Source organism: Emydura macquarii, unplaced genomic scaffold, assembly GCF_026122565.2.
Source record: "Emydura macquarii macquarii isolate MOO-44397 ecotype Brisbane River unplaced genomic scaffold, CSIRO-AGI_Emac_v2 contig_2171, whole genome shotgun sequence".
Taxonomy (NCBI): Eukaryota; Metazoa; Chordata; order Testudines; family Chelidae; genus Emydura; species Emydura macquarii.
In genome coordinates this window covers 3,679,171-3,697,235 of record NW_027132308.1, presented here as the reverse complement: position 1 = coordinate 3,697,235, position 18,065 = coordinate 3,679,171, and the positions used below count along the sequence as shown (strand labels likewise).

Sequence of the window (18,065 nt, the reverse complement as noted above, 5' to 3'; positions counted from 1 at the left end):
CTGTTACATAGTACAATAGAAGTTTGTAGCATGCTGGCATATATACTATAGTATAATTTTATACACTTGAGTTCCTAGTAACGTGAGACTTTGCTCAGCATTGTGCTATTAAATTTTTGCTGGGTGTATGAGTGAAACCACTGGGAGTCTGTTTGAGAGAATTACACTATTTGGTTTGTGGATTTAGTGACTTTCTATCATGTTAATTTTTTCCATGCACAAATGGCAATCAGACACTTTTAATTTGTATGACTTCTGTTGTAGATTAAGGTAAACAGGAAAATCAATCTAAATACATATGAGGCCTGTCACTGCAACTTCTGAGTGTCTTGTGACTGTTAATGAATGTATTTTCATATACCCCTGTGAGATGGGGAAATGTTATTCCCATTTTATAGATGGAGAACTGAGGCACAGAGAGGTTAAATGATTTATCCAAGGTCGTACAGGAAATGTATGGTGAAGTCAGGAATCGAACCTGGATATCCCAAGTTTTTTTGTTTTGTTTTGTTTTTAAGCAAAATGGTTGTGTTTTAATGGGGAAAAAGGCTAGCACTTGTAATAATGTTGCTGCCTAGGGATCTATAGAGGCACTATCTTCATAAGAATAAGGGCTGAACCTACTTCTTGCAAAATTTCTGCAAGAGGGACAGCTGTGAGATATGCAGCAAGGCAGCCCAGTATCCATTGTTGACATGATAGGAGCAAACTTATAGCCAGAAGCAAGTAGTAGTGAGCAATTTATACAGTACAAAACACAGTTATGGATGGAGGGGAAAGTGGCAGTTAAACAGGAAGAAGCAGCATGAGATTGACTCAGACAAGTCTTGAAGTACCATTAAATATCAGAAGATGTTTCCAATAAGTGGAATTACTGTTCCGTTAGCCATCAATCATTAGCATTAAGTATCATTGAACTTTAATCTGTTTCCAATAAATCAGATTTCTCAACTAACCGGATTTCCTTTTTAAATTGTGATTTTCCTTAGTCAGTTGCATATTGGGGACTTGGCCTTTGGACAGATTGCACATTTGATAGGATAGATTTAAAGAAGACAAATAAACAAGAAGTTAACCTAATTAAATTTATTGATGTAATATTAACTATACCTAAAGCTAAGATTGGGACGTTTCATCATGATGTTGTTTGTTCTACCACACAGATATTGTCTGAAAGCACCCTGGCACTTCAGAGAATTATTATTGTGAAGTAAATGTTTCAAGATTATTTCCAGTTGTTCTGTTTTATATTTTTCTCACAGAGAAGAGCAAGAGGAGGCCTCAGCTATTCGAGTTGGCTTTGTCACCTATAACAAAATTCTCCATTTCTTTAACATAAAGAGCAACCTAGCGCAGCCTCAGATGATGGTAGTATCGGATGTTGGAGAAGTCTTTGTTCCTTTGCTGGATGGTTTTCTTGTCAACTTTCAGGAATCACGATCTGTTGTGAACAAGTAAGGAGCAAATATTTCATACTTGAATACAAATATTCTTTGTTAATGGCTTACAGTGAATCATGATCCTTCCAAAAAGTCAGCCAGATATCTTGGAATTAGAGAGATCACTGCATTAGAGAGAGAACTGATTATTCTGTATTTGGTTTTATCTGAACGTCTCAGGGGCCAGCAGACATTTGAAAAGCTGTTTCCTAGTTTTCCTGTTCTGAAACACAGAAAAAAGCTATCAGCTGGCCTTTCCAAAGCCGAAATTGAAGGCAGAATTTATCCTGTGTGTGAAACAGAACATAACTACTGGACATTGCTTACAAAACATTGGATAAGAGATTGGGGCATTTTGTAGTATATTGCATGCATTTCACTCCATTGACATGCATGCTACAAGCCAGCCATGATCTTATGTTCCTGAGGTTTCCTAGTACACAGTTATTCCCCATATTTAAACTGCACTGCTTTTTTTTATTTCAGCAGGGTATGTGACTTGACACAAGCAATTTTTTTGCTAATTAAATTTAAAAGTGTAAATTTTGTAAAATTTAAAACTCAGACTGTTTTATAGTGGCTGGAAATTGAACAATTTGCCTTACTAAAATTCCTTTCAATTTTATTTACATGGAAAGCAAGTTATTGTATTAAAGGCTGGTATGTTACAGATTTTTAGGATTATCACAAGTATGCTAACCAGATGGAATACTGATCCTTTTTTTCCTTTTCATAGCTTGTTGGACCAGATTCCAGAGATGTTTGCAGACACTAATGAGAGTGAGACTGTCTTTGCTCCTGTTATCCAGGCTGGCATGGAAGCACTAAAGGTTAGAATGTTCCTCTCTGTAGCTTCTATTGCTCAATCTTGGGTCTCATTTACCTCTGGGCGCTAGCACTGTTAGCCTTTACGCGCACTGGACATCGGCTGCAAGTTGCAACAAATCAATCCATAACAGTGTGATATGAACCTTGAATCCCACTGTTTCTAACCTAGCTGTGCCACCACGAGGCTGCCAAGAAGGTGAACAAAAACAACTCACCGGACTGCAAGTGAGTTTGGCCCAATGGAAGAAAATTCCTTCCTGACCCCTAAAAACAAGTGAAGGGTCAGACCTGCAGAATCAAAAGCGGCAGAGCTACATGTAAGGGGAGGGAGGGCAGTGCAGCTAACGAGAGTTTTGAACAAAAGGCTTTTGAAAAGACTGGGCTTAGCTTAAATAAGTGATTGCAATGAACACAGCAGCCACTCAGCTGGCCTCACCTCTTTTGTCCAGCCAGTGGCTAAGCAGTGAACCAAAGTGGGGGTTGGGAGAGGCTCCGTGCCATGCATGGGTGTTGTTGGACTCCTCTCATTCCCTGCTGTCTAGTCTAAACTCCAGTTCTCCCCAGTAAAGGTTGTAGGAGGGTGTTATAGCAGTACATGCGAACCACCATACTGAAGTTTGTATCGGTGTTTCCATTTTAGTATCTGTTTTCTGATTTTTGCTCACAGAGAGGTGAATGCAGACCCTAGTGCCCAGTCTGTATAGACAGCCTGGACAGTTGGGAGAAGAAGGGGATCAGGCTTTGAGGCAGTTCTGAAGGTTACTTCACCCCAGTAACTTAAGTAATGTACCCTGGACACGTACACAGCCACCTTACCCTTGTAAGGTAGGGAGAACAAGAGGGGCGAATGCAGTGATGGGGCCTGCAGCTCTGCCCAGACCTCAGCCCTTTGCATATCCTTGTTTGTGTACAGAACTGCATTAGTTCCACTGAACAGAGCACTGGCTTGGCAAGAGAGGGCTGGATTTTCCTCTTTATCAACGAGTTTTAGTAGCCTGCATGCAGCTGAAGGTGAAATACACTGAACTCAATGCATCTCCAGTGTTTTCCCATGTGTCTGGGACATCCCTGCTGAAGTGCTGACATTGCCAATTAAAAGAATGCTACACCAGGCTGCACTGTAGCTTTTGCAGGAACTGAAAGCAGCAAATAGTGGTTTAAAATACAATCAGTTTGATTACCTGTGAACTTTGTATACATAAAGCACAAACCCACAAAATGGATAATCCTTGTTGCACTAAAGTGTAGATTGTTTCCTAGGTCTTTTAGAGCTATCAATTTAATAGCTCTTCTCAAGAAATATTTTACAGTATCATAATGTATGTGTGCACAGAAGATGTATTCATTTAATATGTTCTTCTGTCGGGTCCTTTTTCTAATGGTGTTTACTTTTGGTTTTAAAAAAGTACCATTGCCAGTCAGAACTATACAAGTTGTAATTTCCTCTGATGTTTGCAAAAAAGAGGAACGGCCCTGATATTAACCTGTGAAAAACAGTTATTGAACAGTCATTGCTATTCATAAGGATTTTGTGTGTGTGTGTGTAACTATATATATATAATATAAAATTGAAAAGCTGTCTAACATTTTCAATTCAGAGGAGCTTTAACCAAGAACAGCTCTAAAGTAAAAGGACTTTTTGATTAATAGCATGAGAAATATGTATGTGATAAATAAGGTGTTGTCTTTAAGATTCAATAAAAGCTGGTTATTTTATAATTTGAGGAAATTGACATACATTTTTTTAAGCCATATGTCTAAAATGCAAGGAGTGGAATCCTCTCCCCCATTAATGTCATTTGGAGTTTTGCCACCCCAGGAATTTAAAAGTTTATTTTGAAACTGTCCACTCAGAATATAGTTCTCTCTTGACAGTGGAACAGTCCAGGTATAATTTTGATTTTTCCAGCTTTTCTCAAGGTGAAATTTAATTTACTGGAAACTTTGGTTTGTTTTTTGTTAAATGCATACACCCTCGGCTTGTGTGCATAGTCACCTGAATTGCAAGTATAACTGAAGTGTGCAGTTACAAATGTGGGGTTTTTTTTAATCAGGAACTTTAATATCTAAACAAATCACAAAAATGGCCATTATAATTTTGGTTTCCACTCCAGTGGGCAGTGTCAGTAGGAGGATTAAGGGTTAAATGAATGTGGATTTACTACTTCTAGATAGAAATGTCAATTAAATTAGAACAGGGTTAGAACTTGTACCATTGCTTCATTCATTGTTCTGGGAATTGAGGACATCAGTCTGAAGGGTTGGCAATCTCAAACTATTGACAAATGCTAAATTTTGTTTAAAAAAATGTAAAAAATTTTTTTTTGAATATAATTGCATTTACCTCATCCCTTAATTATGGGAAGAAACTTTAAATACATATTAGACACTGGTAGTTTTGACTTTTCCTTCTAGCAGTGTAATTTTGGGTATCAGTCATTTCCCTCATTTCATTCATTCTTTTTCTTAGATTAAAAAAAAACAAAAAACACACAACTGAATAGTAGCTCATCTGCATTAAATATTTTTAGGATTTTTACCAAAAAAAATCTTTTAAAAAATATTATGCATTTATGTAGAGAAATTTAGAAAAATGCCAAATGGGAATAAGACATCTGTCATGAGTGAAAGAAAGAAATAAACAAATATAAACTAGGTGCAGACACAAGAAAATTAGAAACCTAGTAATGAATTTATCACAACGTCCAAGAGATCTATCTGGACCCATCTGGAAACTTCTTGCATACATTTTAGTCTGCAAGTTATCCTATTAGCCAAGTAGACTATTTATTTTTCTTTGTGTTCCTATATCCGTAACATCCCACACTTTTGCCAGCCGTTCTGTTGACTTCAGTGCACAACATTCCTATTAGAATCAAACAACTGCTATCCTGCCAGCTGTTATCAATTATTAAAAAGTTCATACCGTTGTTAAATCTCACTGTCTTCAGAAGCAGATGAAATGGAAGCTAAGGGAAAATTTTGGCAGAAGATTGGTGGTGGTAGTGGGGAATTAGCAATTATGCTTAAAATATTTGTCATTTCTTTAAAATGTTTCTTTTAAGTTGTCCATAAAATATACGTAAATCTGGAGAAGTTACAGTTGATGAATATAGAGAACTCCTAAATTCCTGGCAATGGTATGGGGTCATTTTCTGAAAGTCAGTTTACCACCTATGCTAGATGCTGAATTAATGGACTTAGAGAAAGAGGGCCAGATCCTCAGCAGGTGTAAATCAGCATAGTTGCATTGAAGTCAGCGTAGATATGCTAACTTTTACCAACCAAAGATCTGGCTGGTATAATCTGTGCGCCTCTGGCCTAGGTTGGAAGGGACAACTTGAGAAAGTTTTTTGTTTCCATGTCCATTTGGTCTTTGGATTCCCTGCAGAGATTCCCATCAGGGTGATAGCTTTTTATGATGGGAACACTTGTTCAATAAGTACTGGACTAAGAACACAAACTTATTTTGTGCAGGTTGCCCAACAGTTGCCAGCTTGTCAGCGTCAAGCCACATGATATTTGCAGGTGTTATCTCGAGCTGAAAGGCTGCGAGTCCCTTTATCAATCCCTTGAACCATCCTCAAACCCCTTAATTTTACTTTTGGGGCTTGCCCTATGTTATATAGGGCCTGATCCAAAGCCCACTGAGGTCAGTGGAAAGATTTTTCTCAACTGAATTTGGTTCAGGACCATAAAGATATCATTAAATTTCAAGAATGCCTCTGCATTTCAATCATTTATGATGGGTAATGGTGGTTATTCCCTCAGAGGGGAATGGAAATTCTGCACATTTTAAACTTGCAGTTTCCTTCCAGTTCTTCCCTGGGAGAGAGGTGGGTCATCTCCCATCCCCAACCACAGAAGCATCAGAAGGGCTGTGTCTCTCCCCCACCATTGGGAAATCCTCTGGAAGCAAAGAGTTTAAAACTGGAGAACCCTGGCCCTCTCCCCTGTTGTCTGTTTCTATCCTCACCTTGTCTCACTGCAATTCCTGGACAGCACAAGGTTTTTTTCTGGCTAGCAAGGTTTGTGCAGGCTGAACACAAAGAATCTTTAAAGCTCAGGAAGACAATAGCAACCCTTCTTTTAGCTGAACTGTAAAGCTTTGCTCAAATATTAAGGTATCCCATGAGCAGAGTTAGGCTATTGTTTTCAGGCTCTTCAAAGATTCCTTGACTTTAGTCTTCATTCATTTTTCATCCTGTGATCCAGGATGAAAAGGAAAACCCTCATTCCCTGCAACATATGATTTAATATTGAAGTTAATTATTAAAAAAGAACTCCAGATACACATGCATAACTTTCATTGATATTACTGATGTGTTGAAAAAAGAATTGAGAGGAGGCCCTATTCTGTCCTCCTTCGCACACAACTGTGATTGACTTCATTGGGACTCACGCATGCATAAGAACTGCAGAATTTCACCCAATCTATTTATCCTCCATTGCATCTTATTTAACATTTATATTGCAGTAGCACCTTCTATTTAACTCATGGGCATCAAAAAAAATTAAGTTGACAGCTGTCTGGGTTATGTATTTTTAATTTTGTCCATCAAGACTAGATTCCCATGTGGAAATTACTGTAACAACACCTATGACCAGACATATCTGTGTTAAATTAAGCTATTTATGGATATTAAATTCCTAGTGATTTTCTTGTGGGGATTTTGGTGCCAGTCTCTAAACAAATGGACTGTTTAGCCTCCGAGGATGTAGTGAAAGTTTTCACTGGCATTTGAGAGACAAAAATGTATGAAAATTAGGCTGTTTATACCAGCAGCAAAATAAAAGGTTGTTACGTTGTCTTTGTAACAGGCAGCAGAATGTGCTGGAAAGTTGTTTATCTTCCATTCTTCATTGCCAACTGCTGACGCACCAGGGAAGTTGAAAAACAGAGATGACAAAAAACTGATCAATACAGAGAAAGAGAAGGTATTTTCTACGTAGCATTTACAATGAATTGAGAAGAAAATTGTGATGATTCCTGTTAAGTTATGTTTCTTCAAAGAATGGGTTAAATATCAATAACTGCATATTAATTACTTTTATAAAGATTTATTATGTTCCCATCATCATGGTAAATGGGTGCTGTTTATCTAATTAACACATTAATGTCAATCCTAAATTCACAACAAAGTGATACTGCTGTAAATCCACCAATAAATGAAGCCCACACAAGTGAAAAAGCCATTCCATTAACAAAGAATCTTGGGTACTTTGTGAGCTCAGTGCTTTTGTTCTCCAAAAACTTATAAAGTGGAATCACTGCATTTTGGGGCTGTTTCCTAGAGCAAAGATGACCAGATAGTGGCTGGCATAGGTTTTAGGATCCCTGGCCTACTTCTTTACCTTAGAAGCTGAACTTTACTGCCATCTGTACCTTTACTGGGCCCCTGTGTGACACCTGCTTTCTAAATGGCTGTGTGCTCACTCGGGTCTGAGGCACCACAAGTCCTAGCATCGCGCAGTCTGGTAGGCCCTGGGATTTAAATGGTTCCATACCCCATTGTGAGCCAGGCTTCCCAGCAACACAAAAGTAATGTCCTGAGAAATAGGCCCCAAGTTCATCTTTTCGTTTATGTGACAAGCAGGGAAGGGGGATCATTTCAGTTTTGTTGGTCCAAAAAAGGGGCATCAAGAAGCAGAGGAATGAAGCTGGAAGGTCTGCTGGGCATTCCTCAGTGACAGTCACCTTGGCCGCTTCTTGCACAATCCCTTGACAACCGCAAAACTCCCCTGCACCCTCCCATGACCACACCGCAGTCATGCTCCCCTTGTACGTGCCTACATCACTGTGAACCCAACTGCCCATTCTTTCTGTTTTCACCCCATCAAACTCTCTCATGCGTCAGCATCTTCCAACAAACTCTGGTCTTCAGACGAGTTTTGCTTGTGGCACCTGATACTGTTGTAAAACTGCCCCCTGTGCTGGTTAGTGTGTGTCATCCCTCTCTCACGCCATTTGTGAGTAGTGCCTACACTTAGCTAAAAATTGAAGACCAAATTCTGCTGTGCTACATGCATGCAGCTGCCACTGACTTCAGTGGGAGTTGTGTGTATGTGTCTGAGTGCGAAATCTGGCTCTCAGGTAGTTAGTTTAATTTCATTAGCTTTGTCATTTTTAATTTTCCAGGTAGATGGTTGAATTTTGACATAACAGTATCTGAGGTGATGTCTAAGGAGAAAGTACCTGACTTTTTTTTTTAATTCTCTGCAGACACTTTTCCAGCCACAGGTGAATTGTTATGAGTCCTTGGCAAAAGATTGTGTGGCTAGTGGCTGCTGTGTGAATCTGTTCCTCTTCCCAAACCAGTATGTGGATGTAGCCTCCATGGGTCTTGTCACAATGTACACTGGAGGATCTCTTTACAAATATAACAATTTTCAGGTAAGTGCTTACAAGTTCCCTATCTGTCAACTAGTTGCTAAGAATTTACTTTTTTCTTTCTGTTATAAAGATATACCTCCTAGTCTAGCATAAAAAATCAGTGAAGCTGGGGAGATCTTCTGTGTGTCCCTGAGTTCAGTGAGCCTCAGCTAATACCCCTGAAGGTACGCAGAGGTCTTCGAGGGGGTACATCAATTCATCTAGATATTTACTTAGTTTTACAACAGACTACATAAAATGCACTAGTGAAGTCAGTACAAACTAAAATTTCATACAGACAATGACTTGTTTGTTCTGCTCTATATAATATGCACTGAAATGTTAAGTACAATATTTATATTCCAATCAATATATTTTATAATGATATGGTAAAAATGATAAAGCATGCAAGTTTTCAGTAATAGTGTGCTGTGACACTTTTGTATTTTTATGTATGATGTTGTAAGCAAGTGAGGTGCAAGACAAATCAAACTCGTGAAAGAGGTACAGTAATCTGGAAAAGTTGAGAACCATTGTCCTACTGGACAGAATGCAAAACTTGCAAATGACAAGTCAAGCTCAAATTAAAGACTTAAAAACATCTTCAGTCTCTGAAATGACCTGGTTAGTATCTTAAAATGAATCCTGCTTTCCTGAATACATTGACATTTGAATTCATCAACTTCTGAGCCAATACCACAATTACTCTTGAACATCAAAAATAGAAATGCTTATGTCCAAAAGGATTATTCTCATTTTTTCTAAAGGATATCCATCTAATCATGTATTCAAAAAGTTTTGGGTATGTCCCAGCCGTGACAAGACCAACGTGCTCAGGATTCATGGCTTTCCAGAATAGTAGCTTATAGGGTGAAATTCATCCCAGTGCAGAGGAGAATTTCTGTAGCCAAGAAGGATTTTCTCTGTGCTCAAAATTGATCTGCATGTGCATTTTCTTACTAACCAAGCAAGACACACAAATAATGCACAGTTCTAGCTCAGGCCTTAAAATTGCAGCTATCCTCCAGGAAGGAAACGACAGTGCAGCAACTCAATAGTAGTCAATGGAATGCTTGCTCCTTGTGAGTCAGGGTATCCCTTTTGGGAGTAGAGGAATTCTAAACGTCCAAGATTGTAGCATTGAATTGGATAATTCGTGCACATCCTGATTTCTGTTTAAAAGTGACATGCAGCACATTGCAGATGGCTCATTATTAAAGAGTACAGGTAAAGAAGAGATTGATGTTTTATATACACATCCATTTAAAAACGTACATTATTTTAAAGACCTTGTGGCATTTTTTGCTGTATACTGCCATCCAGTGGTGGATGTCAGCTTTGGTTTTGATTTGTGTTTTTAGGTACATTCTGATGGTCCCCAATTCTTGAGTGACCTCAGGAAGGATATAGAAAAAAGACCAGGATTTGATGCAATCATGAGGGTTCGCACAAGTACAGGTAACAATACCCCCTTTGGAATGCACTTTCAGTTTTATCTCACCATAGACATTATTTCCTGGAGAAGAGGTAGGTTGAGCACTAACAGATCATGTTATTTTAAATAATAGCATGTTGGAAGTTTTATACAGGTTGTTTCTATGATGCCTCATATTATTTTACACCTTGAGGGGCACTTTGCTAGAAACTAGAGGTTGAGGTCTACCTGCAAAAAATGTTCATGCATTTACATTGGAATATGCAGAGTTCTCCTTGTGCATGAAATTAATCTATATACACAAACGCAGATTCTGCTCATGTTACACACCTCAGGCACTTGTTTTTATGTAAACCACTTCTATCAACTGTTGTGCACCCAGTTGTCCCCAGGTTTTGTAAAATCCTCTGTTGTAATGAAAACTTGTTTTTTCAAAAAACTATTCTTCCTACAAATGCAGGTATTCCAGGGTCAGCCTTAAATAGAGCAGGCATCCAGATGGGCACTAACTCTTCTGTGGGTCCCCGCACCAACTCTGCAACCTTTCTTTCCTCTGGTCCAACTGCCAGATGGGGAAAGATTAATCAATTGCTATGCCTCTTTTTGCAGTGAAACCAGAAATGGTGGGCTACCAGAGTCTGTGGGGCCTTCCAGATGTTGAGATCACTCTGAGATTGGTGGAAAAAATAGTACCTCTCTCAGCCTGCAAAGCATATTGAACATCAATAAATAATGGGGTCATGAAGCCATGTCAGTTTTTTAAAAAATATTACAAATAACAAATCAAAGTAAATTATTTTTGTGTCTAGGTTTCAGGGCCACTGACTTCTTTGGTGCCGTTTACATGAACAACACCACAGATGTAGAGATGGCAGCAATAGACTGCGACAAGGCAATAACAGTGGAATTCAAGCATGATGACAAACTGAATGAAGACAATGGAGCCTTAATTCAGGTGACAAACGTTAGATCCACATCATTTAAATTAAATTAAATAATGTGGGAGATTTATTTTTCAGTAATAATAAAATATCTCCCACTTGAGCCGGGTATAGGTTATACAAAGTCAATGAAGTCCTGCCAGTTACATGCTGCCAATTAAGGGTCAGAGGCATGGTTTAATGAACAACAGAGTAGTGATAATGGTACTCATACTTACTAATACAGTGCTCCTCTATGGCATCTTCCATCCAAGGATCTCAAACACTTTGCAAACTTCAGTTAAGCCCTTTGAGGTAGGTTAGTAGTACCTCCATTTTACAGATGGGCAAACTGAGGTACAGAGAGAGAGTCACGGAATAAGGTCCTATTCACTATAAGCAGAAAAGGTAAAATCTGTCCGTAACTGATTGGCCTAAGGTCATGCAGGTAGTCTCTCACTCCTTCATTGTGAGTGCTCTACTATCAAAGGCTGATGCCACACTGCTTATGCTTTAGCACCCAAGTTAATATCTGTTCCCAAAAATCTATCAATGGGGATATTCTTGGAAGTTTAAGTTTAAGGACTGATTAGGGTTCACATTGTTCTGCTTTTAAACGTATTGATGATGCTTGTTATAGTCACATTCCTTAAGAAGGACGTATCTCCCAATGTTATCCATGAAAAATTATCACAAATTATTATAGCTGCTTATTCATGACTTCTTTTTAACCTCCCAAAAATCTGATAACTTGTGATCATCAAAGCTAAACCACAAAATTACCTAAACTGCTATTTTTGCTCTGTTTTACTTTTGTCATGCTCCTAGAAATATAATGTATTACTCAGTAGTTAATCCTTATGTAAATACAGTTCCATAAAACATAACAGGCCTTTGTATGTGTGAAGTCATTTCCTACGGCCATGGGACAATATTGACATTGGATGTACATTCCTTGTAGACTTTTATTTTACATCTCCATTTCGAATGGGAGCAGTTCATAAAGGGTTTGATCTGAGCACACTGAAGTCAATGCAACCTTTCCATTTACTTTAATGGGCTTTGGATCAGGCCCATAAAGAGCAAAACAATGAGAATTTCATTCATATTGGTGCATTGCGAAAAGCATTACAAGGTACAGTATCCTAATTAATATGATGGCAAGAAACATGGTCACCAAAAAGAAATCCTGTTCTTAATTACTTTCTTTTTCATGCCAGTTTCCCTAAATATTAGCACTATATTTAAACAAAATAGAATCAGATTCCAGTGCAGTAAATCAGAATGATAAAAAACTCTCATGTGTTAAAGGATTAAAATGAGCAGCTAAAGTTTTTCAAAACTGCCTTATTAATCTTTGCCTCATATTCTTTTCCTTCCTCCCTTTATTTTTATCATGTGATGACAGCAATAATGTGATGTGTTGAATAGTTGTCAGATAGCTTTCTGTCTATTGTGTGGCATGTATTCATTTACGTTTACTTGCTGAAATGTTTTCTTAAAGTTTTTCAAAAATTAAACAGTTAAAACCTTGTGACTCTAAAACAAAGTTGCTGCCAATTATTGCTGTTTTCAAATTATGTCATCTGTCTGTGGTGCCTTGAGAGCAGCAAGCTTTTTAATCACTCATGTTATAATCTTGTAAATTTAAGAATAGTTATTTCTATGATAGGTTTACACATCAGCATATTTACATTACAATGTTGAGGAAATTCTCCTGTAGCTCATTAGCATCTGGTGAATGTTGCTAGTCCAGCCTCACATACTGCATCTATTATGGCTGACACACGTTAAAAGTGCTGAAGACCAGTTGTTGGTGGGTTTTTCAATGAGTTTGATACTAAAATAAAGTTAATTGTGAAAACTAGAACTTCTCTTATCATTGCAGTGTGCTGTACTTTACACTTCAATAAGTGGGCAAAGACGACTCCGTGTACACAATATTGGCTTAAACTGTAGTTCCCAGTTAGCAGATCTCTACAAGAGTTGTGAGACTGATGCACTTATAAACTTCTTTGCTAAATCAGGTAAATTTATGAATTGCTACTTATTTTTGTTTTAGAAAAAACATCTTTTTACATGTATGGGACATGATTCTCCTCTTACTTACACTGGGGTAACTACTGAAATCAATGGAGTGACGCCAATGTAAACCAGAGAGGTGGGCCAAGACCATATATTTTTGTACACTCTTGTCGTGCGACCATATTCAGCGTTCATGAAGGTGAAAATTTAATGCTGCTGGCTGGAAACAAGCAGATTGCAGCTGTCTGTGCACAACATTGCTGATGCACTTCAGCACAGTCTGCAATATTTCTGCAATTGCATCTAGAAATCTCCCCAGTTAGACTGTATTGATCATACTCTGTCATATATGGAGTATTGGTTTCTTGAAGTGAATAAATATCCATTAGGATCTAGATTCTGATCACGAAATATTGTGAGTGACTCAGCTCTCCAAAGATGCAAATCATCTATTTTCTAAGAAGCAGACACAGCTGTTTGTATCTTGAATATACTTAGACAGAGTTCTGAAATATTGCTGACTTTTATTTGTAAGTCAAGCAGCTGAAACAGACATTGACTTAAAATAGCTGCAGAAATAACTTGACTTACGTTCTTTAATATTATGTGCAGGTTAAGCATGGGCCTTTGAAACAAAAAGTTTTATGTCTAACTTAACTTTAGGATGGTCTTTTCTTTGTTCTGTAATTGTAGCTTTCAAAGCCATTCTAAGCCAGCCTTTGAAGACAGTCAGAGAGATCCTGGTGAATCAGACTGCTCGTATGTTGGCATGTTACAGAAAGAATTGTGCCAGCCCATCTGCAGTAAGTCAGGTAAGATCCAGCTCAAGGAAAATCCTCCATATCTAAGTTTGTATATGAGATAAATAACTAGCAATGCAACTGTAGTGATGCCACAAATGAAAATTTCAGAGCAAGGTTTAATTTCCTTTCATTCTGCATACTTTTTTCTCTTTACCCGTTAGTGTTTTTTTAATGTTTTTTTTAAAGATAAACAGTGATTGGATACATTTGAAAGTGATGGGCTTTAAATAAGAGTTCTGAAAGTACATAGTATTTCTCATTAAGGCAGATATTTATGATTTATTACAAAAATCTGTAACCCATTAACACCTCTTTTTGTCCTATGACTACATGGGTGTTAATGAGCCACTTCACCTTGAAAGGGCCCTTAGAATATGTGCTAACTACTTATGCTAAGCTATCTGTTCGACCTTGTATTTAGCTATGACACACTAAGGCCATGTCTATACTTATAAGCTTACAGCAGCACAGTTGTACCAATACAGCTGTGCTGCTGTAAGAGCACTCATGTAGCCCTGTTATGTTGACAGGAAAGAGCTCTCCTGTCAACATTAAAAAAAAAAAAACAGCTCAACGAGCAGTGGTAACTACGTCAGCAGGAGTGCATCACCCACCAACATAGCACTGTGCACAAGCACTTATGCCAGCAAAACTTATGTCACTCAGGGGTGTGGTTTTTTTCACACCCCAGAGCAACAAAAAAGTTTTGCCGACATAAGTGCTAGTGTAGACATGGCCTAAGTACCTTTCCCAGAATTGAGGAACAGCTCTGTGTAGCTCAAAAGTTTCTTTCCCTCACCATGTCATCATATATTTAGCAAATGGTAATGCTAATCACAGAGAAATGTATAGATGAGGAGGGAAGTGCATTTCCTAGCTTGGAAGTTCTTTAGACTAGTTGCTCCCTGACTGGCAACATTTAAGAGGGTTTTCCTGGCTTTCCCCAACTCCTTATACCGATAAAACACTGATTGCAGACACTGCTTGTTTGTAGTATCCAGCAGGGGTTTAGTACCAGTGCAATAACCAAGCACATTCCAGGCGGAATCCAGGTTAAATGAATAGTTACCTTAACTTGTAAAGAGAAGGGTCGTTCTTTTCACAGTACTGTGTAGTGTTCTATTCTGAAGGTAAAGTAGGGATTAGAGAGGATACCTAATGGGGTTTTTTTTTGTTCTTTTTTTGTTTCTTTGCTTTTTCTGTATAATAGTAGCTTCAGGATATCTATGCCTCTACAGTGTGGTCCAGTGGAGAAGGTACAGGACTGGGGATTTGAGACCTGGGCTCTGTTCCTGGCTTCCCCACTGCCCTGCTGGGTGACCTTAGGAAAGTCACAATCGCTCTGAGCCTCAATTCCCTCATCTAAAAATGGGTATTGTATTATATTATACAATACATCATCTGAGTTACATAATTCACGTATCTTTGTTTACCTCTTTGAGGTAGAACTTAGCAATTTATCTGAGTGCTGACGACAATTTACCATAATTGTTGGTTTATTTAAAGCATGTATTCAGCTTGGGTAACTCAGTGCCCATTTATGAATTAAGGAATGTTTGTAACCACACTGACACTTTAAATGTTTTAAAGAATGATTTACATCAGGCTGATGTTTTATTCTAAACATCACATTGTTTCATACAAGGACACCAAACATCGCATTCTGTGACCCAGTGCACATTAGAATGACATCCTGCTCTCATTACCCCCTCACATGCTGGCCTGTTTATTATTAATGTAATATTGTTCTACATCATTCACTTACTTCAATTTTTTCCCCTACAGTTTTGTAACGTCTACTAGATCTTGTTGGTGCTTAATTACCAATTCCAAATACTTATCTTTGAAATTTCTATGCAAGCAGCTGCTGCTGTAAATAGTCCTGAGTCAGCTAGAATAGCACAAAAGTTATATTTCATAACTAGCATATCTTAAAAAATAAGTGGTAAAAGCTAGTTTATTTAGAAGAAGCTTATAAATCCAGGTTTATAAATAACAAGATCTTTCTTTCTTTCAGCTTATCCTTCCTGATGCAATGAAGGTGCTGCCAGTTTACATTAATTGTCTATTAAAAAGTTGCGTGCTAGTTGGCAGACCAGAAATTCCAACAGATGAAAGAGCTTATCATAGGCAGTTGATCATGTCTATGGATGTTGCCGACACCCAGATGTTCTTCTATCCACAACTTCTGCCAATTGTAAGTATATACTAGTAGTGCTTCTTTTCTACTGGGGAAACATTATTTTTAGGGGTTTTCAGTAAAAGTGATGAATGGCTCAGACATGCAAAATTAATGCATATGTGTGCACATGCAGAGGGTTCTTATGTATTGAGTGATTCCATGTTGTAGAGGTACTTTCTTGCTTTTGTTGCTATGTGTAGTCTTCAGCTGATTAAGCAAATTGACTGAATTTTCATTCAGTTGAAAATGACTTGAGAAAGATAGCATGGGCATAGCACTGAGGACGGTGAGACTGCAGTTTCTACCTGTTTGTATATGCATAGATACAATCACTTTGACCCAAATGTTTAGACAGTTTGCTAAGGAGTGGATGCTCTTACTCTGCTCAATACTATTCTCTTCATGCTGTTTAAAGGATGCTAACATTATTGATTAACAGCTTTATTAGAATTATAAAGAAATCCTGAATTAGAGATGGTGAAAGATGACTGTAGTTCCACTTATGTACATAACAGGTAGTTCTGTTTTCAGAAAGGACATTTTTAAGGGTAACTCAGTGGCTTAATAGACAATAACTATAGTAACAACTTATAAGAGTTTTTTCTAGCTTTGCACTTTGTTTACTTTGTGAATCTGAAAGCACTTTGTGTAGTCAGTTTCACCATGTCTCCTCTATAGAAAGTCAATTAGTTTCCCTCTTATGTCCTTCGTGCAGCAAAAGAAGAGTGTTTCTTTTTTTTAAAGGTGCATTTGCAAAATCATAAGAAAAGACAGGGGACTTAGGGATAGGTAGCACAGCTTCTAAGCTGAAATTGGGTCGATTATCTAAAGGGCAGTTCTACTCCACTCTGAAAAGTGGCTGTATTAAAAATGGTCCCTTCTTACCGAACGTATTTGCTCCCTATGTTTACTCAGAGTTGTGCCTGCTTGCATCAGTGACAAAAATAAGTCTTTTTTTACCACTATCAGCCCTGCAGAAGCAGTCCAACTCTGAGAGCGTGAGCTGGGTGCTTTCCTTGATTGCAAATCATTCACAGGATTGTTAACTAAATTCCAGTCACAGAACTGTGCAGCCCAGTTGTCTCTGATTAGGCAGTCAGTTACATCAAGGCAGCAAAGGTGCACCAATGTAGTACAGGTATAACTTAGCAAACCCTTTGGCCTGCAGAATCTTATTGGAGACGATGCGTGAGCCAGAAAGAACACAGCTTGACTTCCACAAATGGTGACTTGAGCATGTTTGGAAAGGAGCCATTGAAATGTAATAAATATATGACCCCAAGATGCCGTTTTTACAGAGTTAATTTTTCAGCGCGTAACTGCACATTAACAATAGAACTTGAAGCTTCTTTGTATGACATTTAGTAAATTCAGCTACACAAAAAAAAATAGACTGATTCTTCTTCCCCTGGTCCTGCAGCACACTATGGATGTAAAGAGTGATGCTTTCCCCACTGCTGTCCGTTGCTCAGCGGAACGTCTGTCTGAAGGAGGGGTATTCTTCTTGGCAAATGGGCTAAATATGTTCTTGTGGCTGGGAGTCAGTGCCCCACCAGAGCTTATTCAAGGGATCTTTAATGTGCCATCCTTTGCACATGTCAGCACGGAGGCTGTGAGTATATTGTGCAGGAGACAGGGCTGGAATGCAGAAGCTTGATTTCTATATAAACGGGAATATAAACATTCTTTATTTGAAAATTTCATTTTTAAGGGTAGCTCAGTGGCTTAATAGAAAGTGAGCAGAGACAGTACTATGTGATTTAGGTGACCAGCCACACAACACAACAGTGGACAGTTCACAAACAGTCAAAGGGCTGAAAATGAGCTAATACTTATGAATAATAAATACATTTGATGAAATAATCCTGATTGATTTCTAACCAAATAAGTGATTAAGGCTTTAATTCGGTTGCTTTGTATTGCATTGTTTCATGGGCATCCAGTGGCCCTAAATTAGGCAGATCTGTTCCCAGAGGATCCCCTTCCATAAGGAATCCTTGGATGATGTAGTTCAGCCATAGTGGCTCCTATGATACCCCTTCCAGGGGCTGCTAGCATTC

General features: G+C 38.2%; 1 protein-coding gene across 1 annotated transcript in view; it reads left to right on the top strand.

The window, feature by feature from the left end:
- Positions 1 to 18,065, top strand: part of SEC24D (SEC24 homolog D, COPII coat complex component) — a 33,771-nt gene that overhangs the window by 10,648 nt on the left and 5,058 nt on the right. Inside the window, exons 3-12 of the mRNA XM_067558690.1 lie at positions 1,263 to 1,454; positions 2,176 to 2,269; positions 7,089 to 7,205; positions 8,491 to 8,661; positions 10,002 to 10,098; positions 10,885 to 11,030; positions 12,884 to 13,022; positions 13,714 to 13,832; positions 15,841 to 16,020; positions 17,426 to 17,617. Of these exons, the coding sequence (XP_067414791.1) occupies positions 1,263 to 1,454; positions 2,176 to 2,269; positions 7,089 to 7,205; positions 8,491 to 8,661; positions 10,002 to 10,098; positions 10,885 to 11,030; positions 12,884 to 13,022; positions 13,714 to 13,832; positions 15,841 to 16,020; positions 17,426 to 17,617 (1,447 nt within the window). The remainder of the gene's footprint in view (positions 1 to 1,262; positions 1,455 to 2,175; positions 2,270 to 7,088; positions 7,206 to 8,490; positions 8,662 to 10,001; positions 10,099 to 10,884; positions 11,031 to 12,883; positions 13,023 to 13,713; positions 13,833 to 15,840; positions 16,021 to 17,425; positions 17,618 to 18,065) is intronic.